Source organism: Anopheles funestus, chromosome 3RL, assembly GCF_943734845.2.
Source record: "Anopheles funestus chromosome 3RL, idAnoFuneDA-416_04, whole genome shotgun sequence".
Classification (NCBI taxonomy): Eukaryota; Metazoa; Arthropoda; class Insecta; order Diptera; family Culicidae; genus Anopheles; species Anopheles funestus.
Window position 1 is genome coordinate 20119157 of NC_064599.1, and position 23585 is coordinate 20142741.

Consider the following 23585-nt stretch of genomic DNA (forward strand, 5'->3'; position numbering starts at 1 on the left):
AGTGTACACCGTTTACTTGCTTCGAACTTTATCGATTTAAAAGGATCTCGGTCGGTTCAGCTCGTGCCATCCAGCCAAACCAGCCAAACCTGGTGCAAACTTTCCAAAGCTGCCGCCCACCACATCACATGAGCATACGTTCCGGAAAATAAACCGATCGCTCTTTTGGGAGGTAAGGGTGGACTGATTCCTCCCTCCCCAGATGGTTTTTGACTGCATTGCAGATGATTCTGCAGCTGCCCGACGGGGGCTGCTGCACGGCATCGGAGCAGAAGGAAAGAAAAACACGTGAAGCTTCGTTTGGAGATTTTAAAGCCATCCCGCGTTTGGCGTTGTTGTGCGATTTTGACTTCCACCCGCACAACAATGTCACCCAGCCCCTTTTTCCACGTGGTGGGATGGGGAGTAGGATCTTCATGTCACACACCCAGTTCTCCCACTCGGCACCATTTGTGCTGAAACACAAATTTCATTTAACGCTCGTTTTTCCACCGTACTTGTAGCAAACCTCTTTGAACCTGGACGTTTCTCGGAACGTACCAAAGGGAAAGTTGTAGACCCGATGCACAGTTTCCACTCTCCGGCCAAGTATGTCCGGGAGGCCGTGACCCTTTACTCGGGGAGGCATTAAATACTTTCGTCCGTGTGAGTTTGACGTGGCCAGGAGGGGGAGAAGTTACGAGCAAAAGTGCTAGCAAACGGATGTGGTAGCTGGATGTGCAACATTTTCCAAGGACGCGTTCGAGTGCTTCAGTAAAACCCACCCCGCAAGGTACGGGAAAGTTGTTGGGATGAGATCCAGTTTTTTTCGGTCGACGAGAAACTCTACAGGCCTTGCAACACAAACACCTGTTTTTAATTTAGTTACAAACTGTTATACAATGATATGGTCATTGTAATGAGATGTTTCTACATCCTTTGTGAGTCCTTACACATGGCTGCACATACATGTTTTAAAACATTGCAAATAACAAGATTGAATTAAAACGACACAAGTGTAAAATGGTGTAAAAATTAATTGGATTCTGTCCGATTATAAACCCAGAAGGTCATATTTTTCAAATCAAATTTTAATGCTGACTGTTTTGCTAATGAAACCATTCCAAGCTTTTTAATCAACCCTGAAGAAGCTGTTTTTGGGGGGATGTTAACGAACAAAAAAAAAATAATAACTACTACTCCTCCACCAAAATAACCTTCAATTGAAATGGTTTTCCTCCCTTACAAAATAACTCTACCGCGCCCCCTCCGACCCCCCCCCCCTCTTACCCACTGCTTAGCAATTTTTCCCGCCTAAAAGACGCCAGAAAGACATCAGACCAAACCGGAAGTGTTCGTCTTTTGGGCCGTAGTTTGGGCCGCGAACACTGAACAATAAAAACCAAACTCCCAAAACCTAAAGCCTAAACGGTTCCTTACGGGGTGGCCGAGGGGGACCTCATACACATTTCCAAAAGAGAGTTTAGATGTTTGACCCAAATCGGTATCTTTCGAGGAGACTGCCCACCCTTTGTGGGTGGGGAGGGGCGTTTTTTTATTATCATCCTTTTTGTTCTGAGCTTCTCGACCGAATAGTGCGTTGTATATGCCAACGTTTTTATGGCAACAAAAACCCACCCGCCTCCAACCCGGAAAAGAGAGTGAGAGAGAGAGAAAAAAAACAACAACAGTGGATAAATAGTTTCCTGAACAACCGGAACCTAACCTCTCCCGGAACAACAACCAAAAAAACACCCTTCAAAAACCGAATGAAACCGTGGAAGCTTTGCGTTTCACACAATCGCACAAACTTTTCACCATTTTTAGTACACTTTCCCGGCCCTCCAGCCTCTCCAAAAAGCTGGTTTCGCGTGTCCCATGTTTGATCCTAGTTCCCCGTTGGTGTATTCAATTTTTTTTGGCCTAATCTCATGAATTATTCAGACGCTTTTATTTGGTCGGTGATTCCGAGTGAGCGAAAATCAAGAAGCGTTTCGCGCTGCGGTTTCATTCAAGGCGAACCGTTTCCTTTTGCTACGAACCGGAGCGAACGTTTCGTGTGATGGGAGGATGTGTTTTTTTCTTTTTCGTGTCCCAATCCTCTCTGTTCTGCAAGTTCTGTATCTTCTTCTGTCGAGCCGCATGAAAAACGACACAAACGGTACGGTGTGAGGTCAAATGGAGTTAAAGGACACATGTGTGGAAACCGTACATCCTTACACCGTAGAGTTGCTGTGAGGCCAAATACAAACAGTGGAGTTTCCCATTCTTATCTCGCTGCTGGTTGTGTACCATCTGCACAGAAAGAAGAGTTCTATGCCATCCATACAAATACACTTGCAAAAATGCTTTACTCCAGCAAACTGATAGCGATACGAGCACGCGCTCGAAAGGACATCGTGACAATGTAAATTGGATCTAGTGGCGATTTATGCTTCCAAAATTTGTCTTCATTCCATTTGAGGAGTTGCATCTTTCGGGTGCGGATTTTCTGGCTCTCTTTTACCAGTGTGACCAGGAGCTAGTAGGTCTGTAACTAACCTTTATGGGGTTTGTTTGCTAACGAATTGCACACTGGCACGTGCAACATTAGCATTGTTGTTGGCACAATTTTGACACACAATCCAAGCAGGACTCATGCCCAGTTGCATCCTTATTGGCTTTAATAAAAACAAATCCAATAAGGTAATTTTATTACGCAAATTATATTATTTACAGTGCATTTAAAATCCTTTTCCCTGTTAAGAGATACGCCTTACTTTATGCAATCCGCAAAACAAAACTCCACAAGGTATGCAATGCGCTGGACAAAAATTAAGTATTTCAGTATATTAATCCGGTAAAACAAACAACGCTATAAAATATTTTTCTGAGATGAAATAAGCAAAAAATCAAAACGAAAAAGTAAAATTATATTATTAAAGGAAAACCCTTCTCTCTCTCTCTCTCTCTCTCTCTCTCTCTCTCTCTCTCTCTCTCTCTCTCTCTCTCTCTCTCTCTCTCTCAACACTCGTTCTTCTTTACATTAATGTCCCCCCCCCCCCCCTTTTCTCTCATGTTTTATTATGCTTTTGCTGCACTATCTATGCAGAGGCATTGTCTCAAATTTAACCACACCTTGGCCACAAATACGCCTTCACCTGCACAACAAAAGGAGCTTTCCCACTCGCGGTTGCCACGTCCCATGCCGGTAGCTTTCCCCGGGCCCATTATTGCGCTGTTCGGTCGGGCCTTTTGCATTATTTATCTGTGCATTCGCTATTTCGCAAGAGAATGGTGAGAAAATTCATTACCTTTTTTTTTTGGTAAAAGCGACTACCATGTCAGCTACTGTAGCTACAGCGATGGAAATGATTTTTGGCCTTTGTTTGGTGTAAATCTTACGGCCTTTTTGTGTGTGTGTGTGTGTGTGTGTGTTTGTGTAGCCAGTGAAATGTTGCAGAAAAGCGAATAGGAACTTCAAAGGCAGTCTTTCTTTGCCACGAAAAAAAATGTGGAAAAACCTGAAATAGTTTAAAAAAAAGGAAATTGTGCTCTTCCACTACTTTGTGAGGCTTTGCGTTGAAGAGAAAAATGCAGACGAGTGCTGTCCCTTTTACAATTTATTTGCGGGTTAACTTATTTTACGAGCCTTAAAGCAAGAGCAGAAGTAGATTTATTACGTTAAATTAAACTTTTATTTGCCACATTGAAACACGAAACGGAATGGAAACTGAAAAAAGAAGTAGTGAATTTCAATATTGTTCTAGTCTTTCCTCAAAATGCGAATTATTCAACATTAGACGACTTTTTAAATTTTACTAAATAATTACTTATAGCAACCAATATTTTACACAAGAGGAAAAGACTATTATTAGCTACTCCAATTTTTAAAAATAATAAAAATACTCATAAATGATAAGCGCTTGTCCATTCTCAAATTAAACAAAAGCATTTTTTTACCCTCGCTAAGCTTCACATGATAAACTAAACCAATCTATTATGAACGATACAGCGACCCATTACAATCTCTAACGCTTCCTTCCTGTGCAACGGAAATATCATAAACCACACGAACACAGCACACCGCCTGTTGCATCGTACCACAATCGTACAGATAAACTAATCATAAACTGCAACTATACGCGCGACACATTTGCGCACACGATACACCGTGCGATAAACGCGATACCTAACCGCGTTATGCGGTGGCACACATGCTTCATAAAATGCATCGTATGCAGTTGACACGAAATTGGCTCACCCAAAAAATACCCGGACAGCTCGGAGTGCTGTTTGATTTTCCAACCCAATCCATCCCCCCACCGAATCAGGCACCATTTGGCATCAATGGAATTGGTTGTAAAGCAAATCGAGGGAGGACACGCGCGCGTATCTGTGGTCGTAATATTGATTTTTATGCTATTGCTACCGGTACTCTGGTACACTTCTGGGTAAATTGAGTACTTTTACGGGCAAACGAGGAACGGTTAAAATCACTGGAAGAGTGAATTCCGTGTGCATTACAATATAAAAAAACGGTTGTTATTTGACATATAAAAAAACGGAAAAAGCTTCCTGGTGGAAGTTATGATCGGTATAAAGTACGATGCAGCATGATTTCACCTTTACCACATTTACCAGGGTAAAACTGCATTATGTTTATTCTATCTTTAGTGCACGGTTGATATAATGTGCAGTGTGGTAAAGTTTTGCTTGCAGGAAGTTACACCCAGAGAAGGAAGACTAAACTCACATGAATGATGCATCGAACATTTTGGGTGCTTCGGATGCAGGAAAGCTGCTGCGATGCTAGCTATGATAATATTTACAGGAAACCCTTTAAGGCGATGTAATAATGAACACCAATTTATCATAACCATAAGCACCAAGTGCAGCATGTTTTTCTCGAAACTCTGTCAATCGATTGACTTGAACGCTCTCTCAGGTGTACGTTACACAATCTACAAGTGTTTGTCAAGTTTGTTTTCAAAATTAATTTAGTTTTAATATGTTTTAAGACCTGTATAGCATCAAGCTTTCTGAAAAAAATTCCTGATATAACCTTCAACGTCTAGCATTTTTATTTGCATTATAATTTTCATAATTCGCTTCGTGAATTGCTTGATCTAGAAAAAATATTTTCTTTAAAGCTATGCTCAAAACTTTTAAATTAAATTAAAATTTAAGTGATTAAATGTCTGAAACTAATTTTTGAGATAGTTTCACAGTTAAATTATCACAAAAAAAAACATTTTTTATGAATTCTTCTGAGCGTATATTCACTTTCGAGCTTTTTTGGTTGAAATTTTTATTTATACTTTAAACTGGGCAGCCCCGTGGTATATGTGATAAACAGCGCCAGTTTAAAACGACAGGACAGGGGATCAAATCGCATCCGCACCGTAGCAAGGATTGACTAACCGGCTATGTAGTAAAAATAAATGTAGTAACCAAGAAACGGCTTCTTGATACGGCCAGGCCGTTCTAACCGTGCAAGAAAAAAAACAAGAAACGGCCGGCAATACCTTAGATGCCGTTAAGCAAAGAATAGAGAGAGAGAGAGAGAGAGAGAGAGACTCTAAGTTTAAAAAAATTCACGTAGATCAGTTAAATAATATAACCGATAATGTACGATACGCTCAATAATTGCAGTTTTTCAATTTAAAAATAACTAATAAAAGGTTCAGGTTAAAATTTTCATCAATATAAGTCACAAATATTTGAAGCCTTTAAGGTAAAACCAAACAAATTATTTATTTACAACCAAATAAGCCGAAAAAGAATAGAGAATAGAAACTAAAGAATAGAGTTCTATTTTGTAATATATATTTTCTTTTGTAAAATCCTTAATTTATTCTCATTAAGTCACAGTCGTAACTTACCTTCAGCGCACGATCGATCTGTCCGAGAAAGAACGTCAGTAAGGCAATGATGATAAAGTTAACACCGCCGGCAAAATCGGTCAGCTTGTCGAGCTGAAAGATGGCGGCTATCAGGAAGAAGATGATCTGCATCACAACCGTCACGATCGCACTGATCGCGAAGTGATCCTCGTCCAGTACATTGACGGCCATTGTGTGACGGGTGGAAATACAAACACACGCACACACACACTTTCACTTGTAATTATAACACGATTTTTTCTCTTTCCTTTTCACGTTTCTTTTCACCTTGAACTTGAACTTGAAACTTAGCTTAGCCCTTCCGAGCCCCTTTCGCACACTAATGATTGCCACTCGTACACAACTAAACGCAGCTTCGTTTAATCACTCCTCAGGTTATAAAAGATGCTCACTACTCACGACACGACGTTTCATTTCAAGGGGGGAAACACCCCAAACTCTGCTCCTATTTTCTAATCTACGGTGTGATCTCACGTGTGATTGATTTTTTTGTTGCTTCTATTTATCTTTTTTCCTGTGTCCCACACAACCCTTGCACCACGGCACACTTGACTGTATGGGTAGCAAATATTTCGTCCATTTGGCGCGATATTTGCTGCTGGCTACTGGCCAGCGTTTGATGCTTGCTCTGCCACTGCTGCTGCTGCTGCTTCGGCTACACCACTGTTGTCCCACCACTGTCCACGGTCAGATGATAGTCGATCGGCAATCTATTTATGTCTCACCATCCTTGCGAATGGCGGGAGGAACGAAGAACAAAAAGAAAAGCGGCACAATATTGGGTTGGGAATGGAAAAATACCTTCAACCTATCGACCAGCTACCGGGGAGCTTGGCGTGCGTGAGATGCTGGGAAAGGATGGTAAGGGGGGATTTTTCCGATTTCCGACTCATTTCGGGTGCTGCCGGTTGAGGACGGCGACGACGCAATCCGTACGGTTTGCCGTTTGTCGCTTCATCGCTTCGATCGCATGAACGGATTGAAGACGGTGCTCGAGTTATGTGATTTCGATTTTGCGCCCCACTCCCCGTTCTCGACGTTTGCTTTGTATTTTCCAAAAACCGAACTGAACTGCACAAAATTTGAACCGAACAGTTGACTATATTTATCCTGCGCTCGTTTTGTGCACACACCGGTTTCGTAATGTTCTGCTTAACTTTGCTTCACAGCTAGCCGATGATAAGGTTCATCGTTTTTTTTTTGCATGTGTGTACACACTCTGTAAAAAAAAAACACCGAAAAAAGAAAATCAATGTTACGATGTGTATGAATATTGTGTGTGTTTTTTTCTCTCTCTCTCTCCAAACGCTTTTCATACGGAGCGGTGAAACGAATGGAAATAATCAAACGAAAAGCTACATGTTAGGCAAAATAAAAATCGAAAACCCAATTGAAGCTGGGAGAAACGAAATACAAAATGGGGGAGCGAAAAGATGAAAAATATTCCCATAAACTTCACGACCTTCCGTTAAATTTCCACTCGCACTCAGTAAAACAAATTATCACTTGTAGTCTCTCGGCAAGCACTCAGCCCCTTTCCGTCTGTTTCCCGTTTACGCCGTGTTTCGATTTTGAGGGTGAAATTGTTTTCATTTTGCACAATCCAATTTTCTTGTCCAAGCAAAAACAAAACGAAAATGAAGGAATACCAAAAAAAAATGGTTCGTCGGTTCATTATAGTATTCAAATCAGTATGACCCTCCCAGTTGAGAGCCAATAGTGTCAGATGTACGTATCAGTACGTGTCGGGGAATGGGTTTTTCCGCAAACACTTTTATTTTGTACTTTAAACTATTTGTTTTAAGAATGATTTTTGGGGAATGTATGTTTAAAAAAATATGGTTTATTATTGCTGGGAAATGGGGAAATCAATAAAAATCTATACAAAAATTGTATAAATTTAAAATAAAAAAAATATAAAAATATAATCCCCAATCGTTGAGCTATGTCACGCTCTTAGCTGATCGCAAATTAAAACAAAACTCCGCAACCGAACAAACGACCATGCGCCTCCATTTAAGCGAACGCTTTTAGTTCATTTTCTTCTGCGTGAAATAATTTATCTACCAAAAGAAAAAATAATAATAATAATCCCCCCCATTCCATTCTTTCCATTCCTTTTATACCATCGAGTTAGTTTTAATTATCCAACCTTATTAACGATCTCCCGAACACCGAAACAGCTCGGAAAAGTGGCTGCGCGGTACAATGTTTTTAAGGTTATTAATTTCTACTTCGTAATAATACACCGTTCTTCACGCCTGGCCCCCCAAAAACCCGTCCTTGGTTTGTGTGCGCGTTTCGTTAATTATCACCAAACCGAAAGTGACCGAATTTATCTCTCGCTTCGTGCTAGTTGCAATCAATTTCTGCAGCTTGCAGTTTCCGGCGAAACCGGAAATGGGCAAGCGGGACAAATTCCAATTAATCTCCATCTCCAGCAGCATATGCTAATGAAGCTACTATTGGACGGTGATTATGTACGATTGAGCATGGGCAAGCAAAAATCATTTTCACAACCGCCGAAACAGCTGAACAAGTGATCCGCAGCATTTTGAGGTGGGAAACCTTCCTCTTACTGCTACTGCTATTCTGTCGTCTTGTATCTGATTTATTATCGCTTTCGGCGAACGCAAAATTCAAGTTCAAGCACTGTTAATGAAAACGGATTCGAGCTGTTCCTTTTTTACGTGAAAAGGAAAAGAGGTTTTTAATTTGAAAAATGAGCTTTCATAAGAGTCCTTCCAAAAATGGGCGAAAGGAAAGCTTCAAAATAAGCCTAATTCTTGAAACAGTAGTCATCAATTCAACAATTATCTTTGTTTAAACATTATCAACAATTAATTTTAATTTTAAATTAATGAAAAGTAATTAATGCTTCACCATATATTTAATGTACTTACATAAAACTAAAATTAAATATTTATTTTTTCCCCTTTTGCAAATCATTTTTTTTGCACGCTAAGCCTTACCATGAAGCACACGTCCATTAAAATAATTATAAATCTCGTGCTTTTGCTTTCCTCTACATTTGATGTGAGGGAAAATAATAATTACACCAACTCGGTTTCATCCTTACCGGGAATGTGGCAAAACTTCCCTTCAGATGTGTTTTTTTGCCTTTCACCTGAAACAGCGCCGTAGGCGTAGACAGCTTGGAAAGTCGGGTATGAAACCCGGAACAATGAATGGGACCGGAACGGAAACGCTACGAGACAGAACCATCGGGGCGGAGAACCGAACCTGAAGCGAAACTGGTGCACGCACCTGCAGCACGATGCATTCCCGGTTCTGCCAAAGTAAACGTCAAAATAAATAAATACCTGCCACACGGCCTTGACTTGGTTTTTGCAAAAAACTGTACGTTGCCAGCGTATACCATGCTTTCGCCCTACCCATTTGCACGACTATTTACATAGACCGATCTCAGGAACCTGCTGTAGCAAAACAAAAAAAAAACCTGGCAGGAAATCAAACACAGTAAGCTGTTGCGCCTGCTTGTTTACCTCTCGGTCGCTCTCGCTCACACTTATCGCTCTTCTGCTCTACTATTTCTATTCCCATTTTTTCTCTCTTTCCCAACACTGTCACAAGCCCCACATTAGTTTTTTATTATCTATTAGTGAGTTGTGTGTAGTTTACATTAAAAAATTCAAACAATTTTCAAAATTAAAATTCACTTATTGGATTTTTTTTCCATTTCTCATAGGTATCACAACCACAATCACACATTAACAACCTTCACAAGCAGCAAAGGGCAGAACAAAGAAAATATAGTAACGAAACAACGCCGCTAAAGTCCGGGAAATTGAAAATCGTTTACCAACATGCCCGTCCGGGTCACGGGAATCTTATTTGTTTCGTCCGTGTATATGAGTTTTGCTCTATAATCTATCGTTCGCGATGGGTGGCCTTCGAAAGTACATCCCTATTCGTCCGGCTACTGGTTGGGAAACCAGTTTTCCTCCTTTCCATCCACTTTTCATCACACCCACTCACCCTTCTCCTTCCAATGTTAACCACCGAAGGCTTAACCAACGCGATCGATCGGAGTCTAATTAAAATCTAAAATGGTACCAACCCACCACCCCGTAACTAACCAACTGACCTCCTCCCCCCCTCGGATATGCATTGCACACGTAAATTGCACTCTGCATGCGGTCCACCAGCCGTGGTCGTGATGGGAACTGGTGAAAGCTTTTCCAAAGGTAAGCATTAAAAAAAGGGAAAAAACGAAACGTTTGAAGCACTCGACCGTTGCTGTGCTTGATTTCATCTATAATTCTGTTCCCTTTTAAAACCCTCATTCTCACTACTGGTGGTAAATACATTTTCCTACAATTTTGCCTTTAAAACAAATAAAAAAAAAGGTAACACACATTGCAACCATCCGGTACCATAGTCTGTACCACCAAATCGCTTTAAATTCAATTCAAACCCAGTTAGGGGATGTTCACGACCAATGTTTCCACAGCCAGCACCAACTTCTCGCACGAACGGCACACCAAAACGAATGATGCCGTTTTATTGAATTAATTTCCCATCAAGTCTGGAGGTGTAGGGCGGCAAAAGTTTTCTCCTTCTCGGCAAAGCTTTTCCCAAACAAAAAAAAATATTTGGACGAATTTCAAAAACCGCCTACCAAAAACTTTCATGTATGGCTTCCCACCCCCAACATCTTCATACGTTCGATCTCTTCAAACTATATTATTTTCTACACCTTTTTTCCCGATTTTCCGATTCTCACGACCATCACCCAACCGGAAGCTGCCATGACCGGTCAATTTAAATTAGTTTCCGCACAATAATTCTATTATTCACTCTTCCGGCTGGTCATGCTGACGTTCGATGGCGAAACGGCGGGGTGGTTTTGCTTGCCACAAATACGACACAATACACGCTCATTTGGCACTATGCTGGTGCGCCTAGTGAATGGTTTACTATTTTTACATCCCTTCCTTTCCTTTGACGACCTCGAACACACACACACTGGTTGCACTGGTTGTGGGAATAGAAACGAAACGTTCCAAAATTGCACGTTGCGTGTTCGACCAAGCGGGACCAAACACCAGAACGCGCAGGAAAAGGTCGGTAGGGGACGCGTTTTTCCGGATTTTGCTCGTAAAATAGAAACCACCAGGCGTCTCCATCGCTTCACACGTGCTTTCACACAGTTGTTCGAAACCGGGCGGTGGTGTGTGGTGTGGTGTGCTATGTTTTGACAAAACCGAACCGATAGGTCGCGTGCTGAGCAGCACTTTCCCATCAACAGCTTGCTACGTGGTGATTCAATGTGTAGATTGAATGAAATCGTGGTTTAACCATCCGTTTGATACAAAACCATTTCGTGATTATTAGCAAAACATTAGCGAACGCCGAAATACAATTAAGTACATCTTACACCAAGATGTATTTAACAAAAAAAAAAAGATACAAAATATGCCTTTTATAATGAAAAACACAAATATACATTCTACATGTATCGTTCTTCGCAACGCTTATAATTCTTCGTACGAAAAACACCGCACCGAATGTAAGCACTCAAAAACAAGAAGAAAAAAACAGTGTTAAAAGAGAGCGAAATTGTAAAAGAGCGTGTCCGCAAAAGATGGATGACAGAAGGACACAGTAGGCGAGCTAATAAACGAGAGAAATCGCGCGCGCTCCTTATACTACTTCGCATAAGGTGGGCAAATGGAAAAAAAACAAGAAAAAAAAAACAAATTCCCACCCTCGCACACAGCATCAACCGAGCCACTGTTCTTGCACTGTACTTTGTTCTTTGATGTTAAAGGGAGTAAGAAATGCGGAAAAAAGTAAACGTGAACCAGACTAATAGAAAAATCTTTACAACGGCGTGAACTACAAGGAATGGAATGAAAATAATTGTTTCACGTTTGATACATCCAAGAGTGCGAGGCGATAGTTTAGCGTACGAATGAATCCATTGCACGGGAAGGAAGAACTTTGGCTTTAAATCCCTTTTTTCCCCGCAGCTGCTACTGAATACTGACACTGCTGATACTGCTGTTGCGAACAACGAACACCGTGTAGCGAGTTCCGGACGCGCGCAACCTTTCACTAAAAGGGCGACCCGTACGAGACGAACACTCGAATGCGACTCTTGAGCGCGAGCAGCTAGGGTTCCATCGTGCGTCCCAACAACATGCTCGTACGCGAGGACATGTTTCGCAAAGGATACAAATGAGACAGACCAGAGTCTGCTGATTCTATTCCTCTCTCGCTCGCATTCGATTCGGGAATAGTAGCGCTTCCTAGGGTCGCGTTTGCTGCACAAACATTGGGATGAAGTTTGCGAACATTTTTGTCCCAATGGAGACGCACACGGTGACCAGGACACACGACGCATCGCTTTCTCTCTCTCGTTGAAGAAAATAGACACAGAGCAACACATGAAGAGAGGGAGAGAGAGAATGAGCACAAGAATAGTAACACGGGAGAGAATGTATGCATCAATTTACTACGGAAAAATGACAGCAAGTTTTACGGTAGGATCAACCGCGTACAAGATCAGCGATGTAATTGTGTGATTTCCTTTTTTTTGTCTAGTTTTTGTAACAAAAAATATTTGATATTTCATTGTTACCTAATTTTTAATTAATCGTAACCAAAGCATTAAAGTGGTTGAAATATTCAAAAAACATATTTGATCACGCACGCTAGGGGATATTGTAGATTTTCCCTCGCAAAACCAAGGCGAATTTATCTGCACAACTCAAAGCCTACTCTTCTCTCGTATCGAACGCAACGTGCAGCATTTTTCAACACTACTGCATGTCTCTCTGTTTACGACCGTACATATGAAAATACATTACGGACAGTGTTCGCCCTCCATGTGTTCCGGTTGTAGAGGGATATGTAAATTTTAAAATGTTCGGAACTTTTCGGAAGAAAAAGTTTCTAAATTCCCTTTAAAGTGGATATATTTCACCATATGCTACAAGTGGTACAATGTAATGTTAAATAGGAAAAGGGAATAAAATATTAGTAAGAGAAGTCATGAAACAAATAACAACCATATTTGAAGTACAGATAGGTATAATAACTTTAAATAAAAAAAAGGACAACAATGTAACAATTGGGTTGTTTCGATAGAATTTGTGTCACTCTCTACTCTGTACTGAATGTGGACGTTTCTATACTAAAAACGAAAGCTGGAAACTTTCATTTTTCGAGCGCTTTCAAAACTTACACTTTCCTGCGGATTTTTTTTTCTCCGTTCAACGAGCGGTGTTTCTGTAGCTAGCGAAATAGTGGACATACAATTGTCTTTTACTGATACGTTTTGTTTTTCTTTTGCTTTTTGATTGTTCTTTTACTTCGATTCATGATAAAGAACGTAAAACGAATAAGCTACCATTTGCAGGCACGCCGTCACTTGGCACCAATATCAGTGTATCAGAATCCAGTTGTTCGTGTGATTATACGTTAGCAAAATGGGAAGATGGAGCAGCATACTGATGCAATCCTCGTCCACAACCAGCGAAACTTTCACCCATTCCTGCAACCAGTCGATCATGCTTTCCGCGCTCAGATTGTTCGCATTCAGGCCCCGGATGTAGCAGGCATGCTTTAGCGATTCGATTGGCATGTTGTGGACGCCTCCCTCTCGCTTTATAGCCATATCCATATGGTGTACAACGTAAGCACGTTCGCTTAATCGAAACCGCCTCAGCAGACCAGCGTGAATGTCGTGTAATCGGCAAAGATATTTCTAAAATAACATCAGAAACTCATTTAAGTGACAGTTAAAAGAAAGCTACCAAAGAAACTTACCAAGTGTGATGATGATAAACTATTCAGATGAAATGGTGGTCGTTGGAATACCTCCCTTACGTCCAATATTTCTTCAGACGTGGGATGTAGACCACTGCCCAACAAACCCAAAATATAGCTAAACTTCTCGTACGCCGGATCGTGTGACTTTTTCAGCGCGTCCAGCTTCGATTGCATACAGCGAAAGACGCGCCGATTGTACAGAAGCCGATTGCGTAGATCTATCTGAGCAAAATCTACCTTCTGCTGCACTGACCAGAAATGAGACGTCAGTAATGTTCGAGGGTACATATAGCTGAAGCGAAAGAAAACAGAAATTATTACTAATGGATCTTGAAACCTTGCGATGGTGAAATACTTACGCTAGAGGAAATATCACATAATTCGCAAACGGTAACGCCGATATGAGCAAAACCGGCGCCACCTTCTTCATGTCTCGTGGCATCTGATAGTACAGCTCGATCTCCTTTCGCGTCAGGCACCGCAGGTCATTAGTGTGCGAGTAGACGATTTTCGTGATTTTGACTAGCTTCTTCATGTCGTTGAAGAAATCTCGCACGCCTACCAGAAACACCCGATAGACGTGTACCGCCGATGGAAATTTCTTCTCAATCACCTTATCGTAGTTTTTCACGTAGTCGAAAAACCGTGAAAAGACATATCCCTGCACGTTGCGCTTCACATTTTCGCGACTGTATTTGACCGCCAGCCGCTCTTTGGTGGACTGTTTGTCGTTACTGTGTTTTGTTTTTGGGAAGGAAAAATAAGCAGGTTAGTTTGCAACTTTCGACCATCACTAATTGATTGTACAAACGCGCATCGTCTTCCGCATTATACCTGTCCTGTTGTTTCGGGCTATCTCCACCGGTGGTGCTCTGAAATCGTACCGCACAACGAATCGGGCTGGTTCCGACGAACGTAACGGGTTGCCGCTGTTGCAACACGTGCTGCTGTTGACGGCACAGCGTTCGCAACAATGTCAGCGACATGGTTTCGGGCAGATGGAAACGAAATTGGGACTGAAACGCACGATTTTTGTCTATATTACATCATTTTTCTTCCCGTTCGCGAACGACAACACACTGCACACCGGCGAATGTTTATCGCATTGACAGCTACAGTGCGTGTCGGAAAGTGGCGACACAACATTTCAAACCATGAAGGTGACCATTAACGACAGCATCACCAATGTTTGATCTTCTGATTGGGCAAATTAAAATTTCCATTTCATACGTTTTCGGCGTAGAAAAAAACAAAACACTAACAATATGCATTAACTATTTATATATTTTTCTTTATTTTATTCATATTTAAAAAAATATTTTCTTCATCGTTCATTATTTATTAACTTAATAAAAAAACATATTTTTTCGGCATACGGTTCCTTTTCAATCAACTGTAAGCAACACAACACTCAGATAGGAATAAAAGCTGGCAGCGTACCGAGAGCTTTACGCCGAAATACCGCTGGTTTCGTATCTGTCCCGGACTCATTATCGTTCTTTACCTCGTCCGGTGTTGGTTCCGGCAGCGAATCATTCGCTTCGGAACGTTCACCATTAGACGGCGAGATGCTTTCTATACTTACAATTTGACTATCATCGTCCACGGTGCGTTCTGTCGAATGCGTACTGATGTCGTCTTTGTATCGTTGTTTCATTTTTTCCACTTCACCAAGCATACGTTTCAACTGATTACGCTCACTAGCACTAAACTCACCCGTTTGGTCTCGGTGTAGCATCAACGATTGTCCATCGTCCTTGTAGTACCGGACAGGCGTCGTCATTGTCGGTGGTGCCTGTTTCGGTCTAGGTTGTTCTTGCCTTTCCGGCTTCCGCAGAGCATTCGATGTCGATGGATTATCAGATTTTACACTCTTGACTTCCTTCTTCCCGTGCGGATAAGGGCAACGCACCCGGTCGCACTTGCCTTTCTGCTCAAACTCTGGACATTGAAATACGTGGCGATTGGGACACTAGGAACCGTAACGTCAGTAACAACGCATGGATGAAATACAAAGAGAAAAGAATTAAATCGTCGTCAAATGTGGACTTCTGCAAAACAAACTCTTGGTGTTACCTTGTCGGCCAGAGAACAAAACCCGTTCAAAAATGCATCACAAATGCGCTCCTTTTCGCTCACTTTCTTGTGCAGATAGGGACACACATCGCGCGTACAGCGTCCCTCGAGGAAAAACGTGCACACGGGCATCTTCTCCAGGGAGACATCGTGTGAGAGAAAGCATCCATCGAGTATGCATTCGCCGCGTAAGAACTTTTGGCAGATGCTCACGTGCTTCGGATCGTGTACTTTTGGACATTTGCCACGCTGGTGCGCCAAACATTTCCCCAGACGACGGTAGATATGGCACGGTTCGTTACATTTTCTCAGCTTACTCGCTAGCACCTGTATACTGCGGTGTTTGGCCATGCTCAGATGGTTTCGCGTTTTGTGATTGTCCGTCCGGATGAAGATTCCATCCTTGCGCGCTTTGTACGTTAGTCCACCGATATCGATGCGGTTTAATCGCGGTTCCGCAATGCTTTTAGAGGATGCTGCCGTATCCACCGTTGCATTGCCCACCGAGCGCAGCTTCATACCGTTACGATCCAATGCGAAGCGCATACCTCTTATAATCAAATAGTGTTCTTTGGTTTTACGTGCAGGTTTGGCCGGAGAATGACCTATTGCCGATGGAGTTCGTGAAACGGACTTTTGTAACTTATTTGTCGAGGAACGATAAAGCACCCCATTTATATTGACCAGCACAAGCTGCTTATTTTTCGAGGCGTAAGCAATAGAACTCTTTCCCGGTCTAGATTTTTCATCGGTTTTTACCATTGGATTACGTTTCCTAAAACAATGCGAAACAAATCATTAAAGGTACATACACAAACAACTAACTTTTGCTTTGTTTTACATACAGTTTTAGCAACTTCGGATCGGTAATGACAACCTTTTTGGGCGTAATTCCATTTATCCTCGACAAGGCATAACGCTTCACAAACGTCAGCTTTTGCATGGAGGACCTTGACGACGTTGCTGCAACCCTTCGATCGATTCGAAGGCTTTTCCTCTCTGGCAGCGTTGCACTTGGCAGCACTCTGGGTTTAACATTTTCCAACCCCATTACCGTAGTAGGTACACCGCTGCGGACAAGTTTATTTTTCCCAATTCTTATCAAAGGAGCAAGCTGGTGACTGTTGCTAGCTGGCCCTCCTACACCACTCCCTACCGATTTAGCTACAACAGTAGGCTGTGAGTCACTTGCTGATGCGGTAGCACGAACCAGTTTTCTTCTTGTATTTTTTATAATTGGGTTTACTGTGGCTGTAAATGCGAGTTTAGCAGCTGCAGGTTTCGTTGCCGCTACCAAAGAGTTCGGGACGATGGGTTGTGAAACGGCAGCAGGTGCTGTTGCTGCTATTGTTGGTGGTGATACCTGTTGAATCCGTAGCTTATCCAGAAATGCAGGATTCAGATGTATGCTGCTACTGTGGTGGGTTGTTTCGTCTTGCTTTGCTACTTCTGGCCGCCTTAACGAACTGTTGGATGCTAGGAACATCGGATTAATGTGCGCTTTAGCAAACTTTGGGTTGATGAATATTTTTGAAGGCTGTTCCACTGTATTCGGCTGGGGTTCCATGGTGCCTTTCACTTCGATTGTTTTGCGTTGCGTTCGAGCGGAGTTTCAGCCCGTTTAATGTCAGATCTTCTATTTAGTCTAGTAAAACTAAATTATTTAGCTATCACAGATAAAATCTTGGCTATTGCAATATATTTTTACACATGGACTAAAACACAACACAATGTAATGTAATAACTACGTAATTTGTCAATGACAGCTGTGCTGCACAGTGCGACAAGTCTGTGTTCATTTTGATGACAATTTTTAGCTTATTAATTAAGAAAATAAAATAATAAAATAATTTTGAAAACAAAACATAAAAATGATAACATTTGTAGTAAAAATTTAGCTTGAGTAACTAAAATTTAATATAATAAATATTTTATGCGGTAATAATCAGAAGAATTCAACCCACATGTTGTAAACAGAAATGACAAATTTAAAGTAGACGTTTCTCTCACAATGGGAAAATTCATTTACAGAAACCTTTTATCTATTGGAGTTTATTTTGTAATTTTTGTATTCAAAATTCATTTGAGTAAGTAAGATTTCTGTTTAGTCTGCTGCCACCTCCTAAGTCCTAAGAACAAAATCTAGGAACGATCATAAGCGATTTTACGGAATAGCTTGTCGGTGTCATTCTGTTGTCCTAAAGGCTCTTGTAGCCTAGTGACTTCAATGCGCTACATAACAGTTCATTTTTTTCTTGAGATTTAACTTCTGTTATTATTACATTACTTTGAATAAAAAGTTCATTATTGCTAATTTGCTAACACTACATCTACTTTGAAAAAGAATTGTATGATTCTTTAAAAGATCAATCTCGTATTTCAAACCTAAGCCATGTCGTATTGTACGCTGTACCTTAGCAAAAAAAAGTTATCCTTGCTTTTAATTAAAAGAAAAAGTCCTTTTCACACCTAATTAAGCACACCCGAAAAGGGTTAACGCACATCATGGGAACATCCGGAACAATCAAATCCACCGGAAAACAAATAATACAACGGCTTTTGGTAAAAATGGTATAAACAAAACCATACCCAGTTTTGACGCTTTCCAACACATTCCCAACCAGCCATAATGTCCTGAGCCATTCATACGCTCCACAGGATGCCCGAAGGTCCACAGGATTCACATGCCCACAAAACATATCCACATAAACACAAACACGCACACACACACACACGTACATCGTCGCTTGCTTGCGAACAAAACGATGGATGTGCGTCCGGTTACGGCAGTTATCCTGTCGGCAGAACCATGCGCAAAGGAAAGGATCGGAAACTGAAGCGAGAACATAAAAACAACAGGTACGTTTTGTTTTGCTTCTCTGCCAAGTTCCGGGACAGGTTGAAGAAAGCAGTTCAGAATGGGACAAAAAAAGCACATGAATCTAGAATCAATTTAAACGTGTTTTTGTATACTCCTTCTGTGAGTGAAACCTTTGCAACGAGATTGTGTGTGAAGCGAGAAGGAAGTTATTACCATGGAAAATAACGAGGATCGACTTAAGGAACGTACCGTTCCTTCAGGAAGTATGATCATTATGGTGATCACCACACAACTAACAGCAAACGTTTGCGTATGGGATTGGCGACGTTTTTAATTGTTGTGCGTGTTATTGTTGCGTCCCTTCCGGTGTTATGGTAAGCGCAGTTCCAAGCGCAATCCCCAACAACGCAAAGCAGTGCAAATGGAATTAACGTTCCAAATCCAAACCAATTGGGAAGTGGTAAAATGCAACAATTCCTACCAAAAAAAAGGGATGTGTTTTGTTTACATTCCATCACTCCACACACGCACACAGATGGTTCATCAAACCGCTTTATCCTGCCGGATGGTAACGAGAAATGACAATGTACACACATGTCTTACTGCCTTTATCCCTTCGGTATACGACTTGTCTTTCACCTTTCGCTATCACACACTCTTCATCGTATCGTCGATCTTTTCGCCTTGTTATTGTGGTGCTTAGCCGGATCACCTGCCTTCCTGTGTTTCGTGTAAATGCTTACCGGGCAGCAGCACTAACCATTCTTCCACAACAGGAAGAACCATTTCCCCTTTTCGATCCACACCATACCACACCAACGGTAAGCATTTAGCTTCGGCTTTGTTATGCGGACTAATTATAATTACAAAACAAGGATTAAACTGTCCCTCCATCAATGTGCCCAATGGCTTACCCTACCCCGGTAACCAGGAAAAAAGATCACACACAAAAAAAGAAAGCGGTAATATGTTGGCGGAAAAGGAAATAGAATAGAACAGAAAAAAGAAAGCTTTCTTTTCCTTTATGTCCTTCCATCCGCCAAAAACCGTTCCGCCGACGACGAGCAGATCCTTTCCGATATGGATGCGCGTGGATTGGCAAGGACACAATACACACTTTTAAAAAAGAGAGAGAGGAAAAAAAACTGGCCCATCGCATTGTGGTTCATGATTGTGCGTTACGTTCTGTAAATTGTCAGTTTGCCCCTAAAAAGTCTCACCGGGTAATTACACGCCGGAAAACATCGATCGATTTGGGAATCGGAGACAGTCGGCAGTCGGCAGACACTGCTAATAAGTGCTAAAAAGCCGTCCACTCACTTCCGGGAGTGTGATTTTAGCTGGAAAAGTGCATCCTGTGTGATTAAAACCCTTAAGCATGGGTGAAAGCCGTGAGAGAATCCGTCTCGCGGTGATAGATAAATGGTCAAAGATTAAAGTTCCCGAGCTTGAAAATGATTGTCATTGGGGGAAGGGAGCTTTTTTTCTTTCTTTCTAAACTAAAGTAAAGCAACGAACTATAATCCTGCGACAGGAAGACTTACGAATGAAGCAAAGATGCAATTGAAGGGAAATATTTACTATCCATAGTTTGAGCCACCGGAACAAGGCGATTAGAAGCTGGTCGTTCAATCTTTTACGTTGACTGTTTATGAACGAAAATAAACTGAAGCGAATGAAGGTGCCAGGCTTTATTTGTGATCAAAACAAATCGATCCCGATTAGGGAATCAATTCGGTAGCATCCAACCGGGATGTCCGGTAGCTGGACATTTTTCTACGGTTTATGTAATCCTTCCGGCGGAATGGTTTCTTTCGTTGTGTTCTTTTCTTACCTCACGGGAAGATCATTTGTACTAAGGGAACGATACGATATTTTCGATTCAATTAATATATTATTTATTTACGTCAATTACATGGGCCCCAGGGCATATAGGCATTAAAGGCAATGAAATTGCAGACAATGTTATAAAATTGCGACAAAGAAATTGCGAAAGGAGTTATAAATGAACAAAATATAATTAAAAAAAAACAGGATAAGAATAGAGGATATCATAGCCCTTAATAAAACCAGAAAACAGAGGACAAAAATGCTCAGAAAACGGGCAAAAAAAATCGAAAAGTTCCAACCCAATTTTAAATTGCCACCGAAATACGCAAATTGAATAGAATTTTAGCAGAGCACCACCAAAATATTGGCCACATAAAATGGGAATCGCAGAAGAACCAAATTGCAATACATGTGAAATGCCAGACACCGCCAGACACATGATCTTTACATGGAAAAAATATAGGGGCTGTCCTTAGAGAACATAAAAAGACTTTGGAAGAATGGAGACGGAAAAAACAATGAAACAAATCATGAATTCTTAAATAGACGTAACCAAGGATTCTTAAAAAACACCAAAAGCTCAAATAATTGTGAATTAAAACAATAACAAAATACCAATACGACTCTCAGAAGTCGAAAGACAAACTTAGAGACAGGTAAGCTTCTAAATATGGACAGTGAAACAGAGGTTTCACTGAGCATAGGAAGTCATAGACATATCGCATAAGAAGAAGAAATTACCCAGAAGAAGAAGAAGTTTACTTTTTTTTTCAATTTAACTCATAGTATAATACATAATTTTAATCCCACCATGATTAAAATTACACATTTTTGGTGATCGCTTTGTGTTCTAAACTCACAGTATAATACTTTATGCTAGTCCCACCATGATTCAAATGACAACCTCATGGTCATAGAATTTAATGTCCTATCTGTTAGGATGTCCATTGTTACAAATCCTTGTTACTTCCTGTGCCTAATTTAAAAAAGTTTAATTTATTCTTTTTTAAACAAAACCGACCAGATGACCGGATACAGTGACCGTTTCACTTGTTTTTCACCGTTCCGGAAACGAATCCCAGTGCGCATTTCCACACTATTCACTTCCGTTCCAATTCGTTCTGTTTGCTTAGGACGTACAATAGAATTAATTATTTCATGAAGGATTCCTCCGTAGCTTACTGCCCAACCATAAAGGTCCTGACAGACATAATTGAGAAAAGCAGAAATGAAAAAATCACACCAAAACAAATGTGCGGCAAAAATTGCAATACGTGTGTGTGTGCAATTGTTCCCGCTGGGTGGCCCCCTGGACGGTTTAAATTGAGAACAAGAAAAAACAACCCCGCAATCCGGAATAACATCGGCATGTTCGGCAAGGGCCCTGAAAAGATCATTTTGGCAAACACAGGAAGCAACCCACCGAATGAATGGTTCTGACGCGAACGATGATTTTACGACTTTCCACCGAACATTACAGGACCGTAGCACTGCAATCGGAAGGATGCCAATGACACATGTGCCGTTCCCTTTAGCTTTAAACCTTTTTCTTTCTCCACTCCCGTAGCGACAAAACGTGACAAACACAATGTTCTTTTTTCGAACCTGTGCCATAAATTGCTTCCGATTGGGCTTCTCCGCGGAGCTATTGAGTTATAAAAATTGGATTTTTTTTTTGTTGTCGCGGGATGAAATGGAAGAAGCTCACATCCTTTGGATGACTGTTTCCAAACCGGACCCGAGTGGTAATGCGGAAACGGATGTTAAAGGTACAAGCTTTCTGAGGCGGAAAAGAGTCCGCGCGCGATCGGATGTTTATTTCCGCGTTCTTGCCAGGAAATAGAATGGCTTCGCTTTTGGGTTATACTTTTTGGTTTCTCTTGTGGATCGAGTAAAACAAATGTATCGATGTAAGTGAAGAAAATGATACAGTTTTTCCATGATGTAGATCATTATTTACAAAGGTTTTCCCTGATTTATTTAGTTGATATCTTATTCAACGTTGTTGTTTAAATTATTTCCAATACGTGATATGCATTTGAGTATGTTTTATAAAGCAAGATTGTTTTAAAAAGGTATAAATAAAAAAATGAATTATCAACACAAGAATATACATTCTTAAAATGTGACCCATAACATCATTAATATCTAGACGGGTCATCAACCATATGACTTCTATGCCTTGGACGTGAATAGTTTGTAACATAACACTAGCAAAGTGATAATGCAACCGCGTGAAATGTGACACTTTTCCACCAAGGAAAGGATACTCCGACTTGTTTCCTTTAAACCCATCCCATTTTTTTTGTTGCATCCCTTTCCGACTTTAACTCCTATGCGTGGGTGTTAGTAACATATTTTTAACCAAAAACTAACAAGCCTAAAGTGTGTCCTTCCCGGATCAACCACCATCTGCACACAGACTAAGAAACAGCATAGAAAAGGATCGCACAAGCTAATGGGTGAATTATGTAAATAGACGGCTGCATTTCCAAAGGAACTCTTTACCATGGCACACATTTATGGTCACCTGCAGCTGCACAAACGAACGTTTCGGAAAAAATGGGCAACGCATCACGCAAAGATGATCACATCCTGTGGAGCACGATCGTGATCCTTCCGATAAGCGGAATCGTTTTTAAAATCAAGCATTTAATTGAATTTTTGCTCCACGGTGTGTTTCGGTTTTTCCACTGACGGTACAATTGAAATTATGGGCATAAGAATGGGCACATTCCACAACGGTGAACGCTGCCTAACCCAACTTTTCCACCGACGTCAGCTTGCGCTCGACCGTCACCGTGATTCGACACTTTCCGGGAGGTATATGTCTGGCAGAGGCGGGCTGCATCATCCTTCCTGCACCAAACAAATCTGATCTACCGTTTCCTGTGTTTCGGTGTTGTGCTCTTTTGGAGCAATGTTCGTCCTTTCGCCAACCGGATGAATGTTTCTAAACGGTGTTGAAAAACGGCTAAACTCCACGGCAAATGGAAAAAAGAGTGCTCTGGAGGGATGTCTTTCGTTTCTATTCGTTTTTTTATTTTGGAAGTTTTTTTTTTTGGTTAAATCTGACTGTTAAACGGATGAGCGGATATGAACCGAAGAAGAAAAAAAAACACATTTTACTTGAAGTGTGTTTTCAGAGGACACTAACGCATCAACATTGTTGCGGGTTTCTATTTGCTAGCTCG

General features: G+C 41.1%; 3 protein-coding genes across 3 annotated transcripts in view; all 3 read right to left on the reverse strand.

The window, feature by feature from the left end:
- Nucleotides 1-11988, reverse strand: part of LOC125770598 (uncharacterized) — a 42323-nt gene extending 30335 nt beyond the window's left edge. Inside the window, exons 1-2 of the mRNA XM_049440371.1 lie at nt 11879-11988; nt 5844-7083 (exon numbers count right to left, since the gene is read on the reverse strand). Coding sequence (XP_049296328.1) covers nt 5844-6035 — 192 coding nt within the window. The 5' untranslated portion in view covers nt 6036-7083; nt 11879-11988. The remainder of the gene's footprint in view (nt 1-5843; nt 7084-11878) is intronic.
- Nucleotides 11989-12919: 931 nt separating this feature from the next.
- Nucleotides 12920-14784, reverse strand: LOC125770596 (LETM1 domain-containing protein 1). The gene is made up of 4 exons (XM_049440369.1): nt 14499-14784; nt 14024-14398; nt 13662-13956; nt 12920-13599 (listed from the first exon to the last, which is right to left on the reverse strand). Exons 1-4 carry the CDS (start codon nt 14648-14650, stop codon nt 13276-13278), a joined length of 1146 nt encoding a protein of 381 aa, XP_049296326.1. The 5' UTR covers nt 14651-14784; the 3' UTR covers nt 12920-13275.
- Nucleotides 14785-14934: 150 nt separating this feature from the next.
- On the reverse strand, nt 14935-17524 carry LOC125770595 (zinc finger CCCH domain-containing protein 3). Its single transcript, XM_049440368.1, has 3 exons — nt 16586-17524; nt 15741-16515; nt 14935-15636 (listed from the first exon to the last, which is right to left on the reverse strand). Exons 1-3 carry the CDS (start codon nt 17305-17307, stop codon nt 15076-15078), a joined length of 2058 nt encoding a protein of 685 aa, XP_049296325.1. The 5' UTR covers nt 17308-17524; the 3' UTR covers nt 14935-15075.
- Between the last annotated feature and the right edge of the window lie 6061 nt (nt 17525-23585).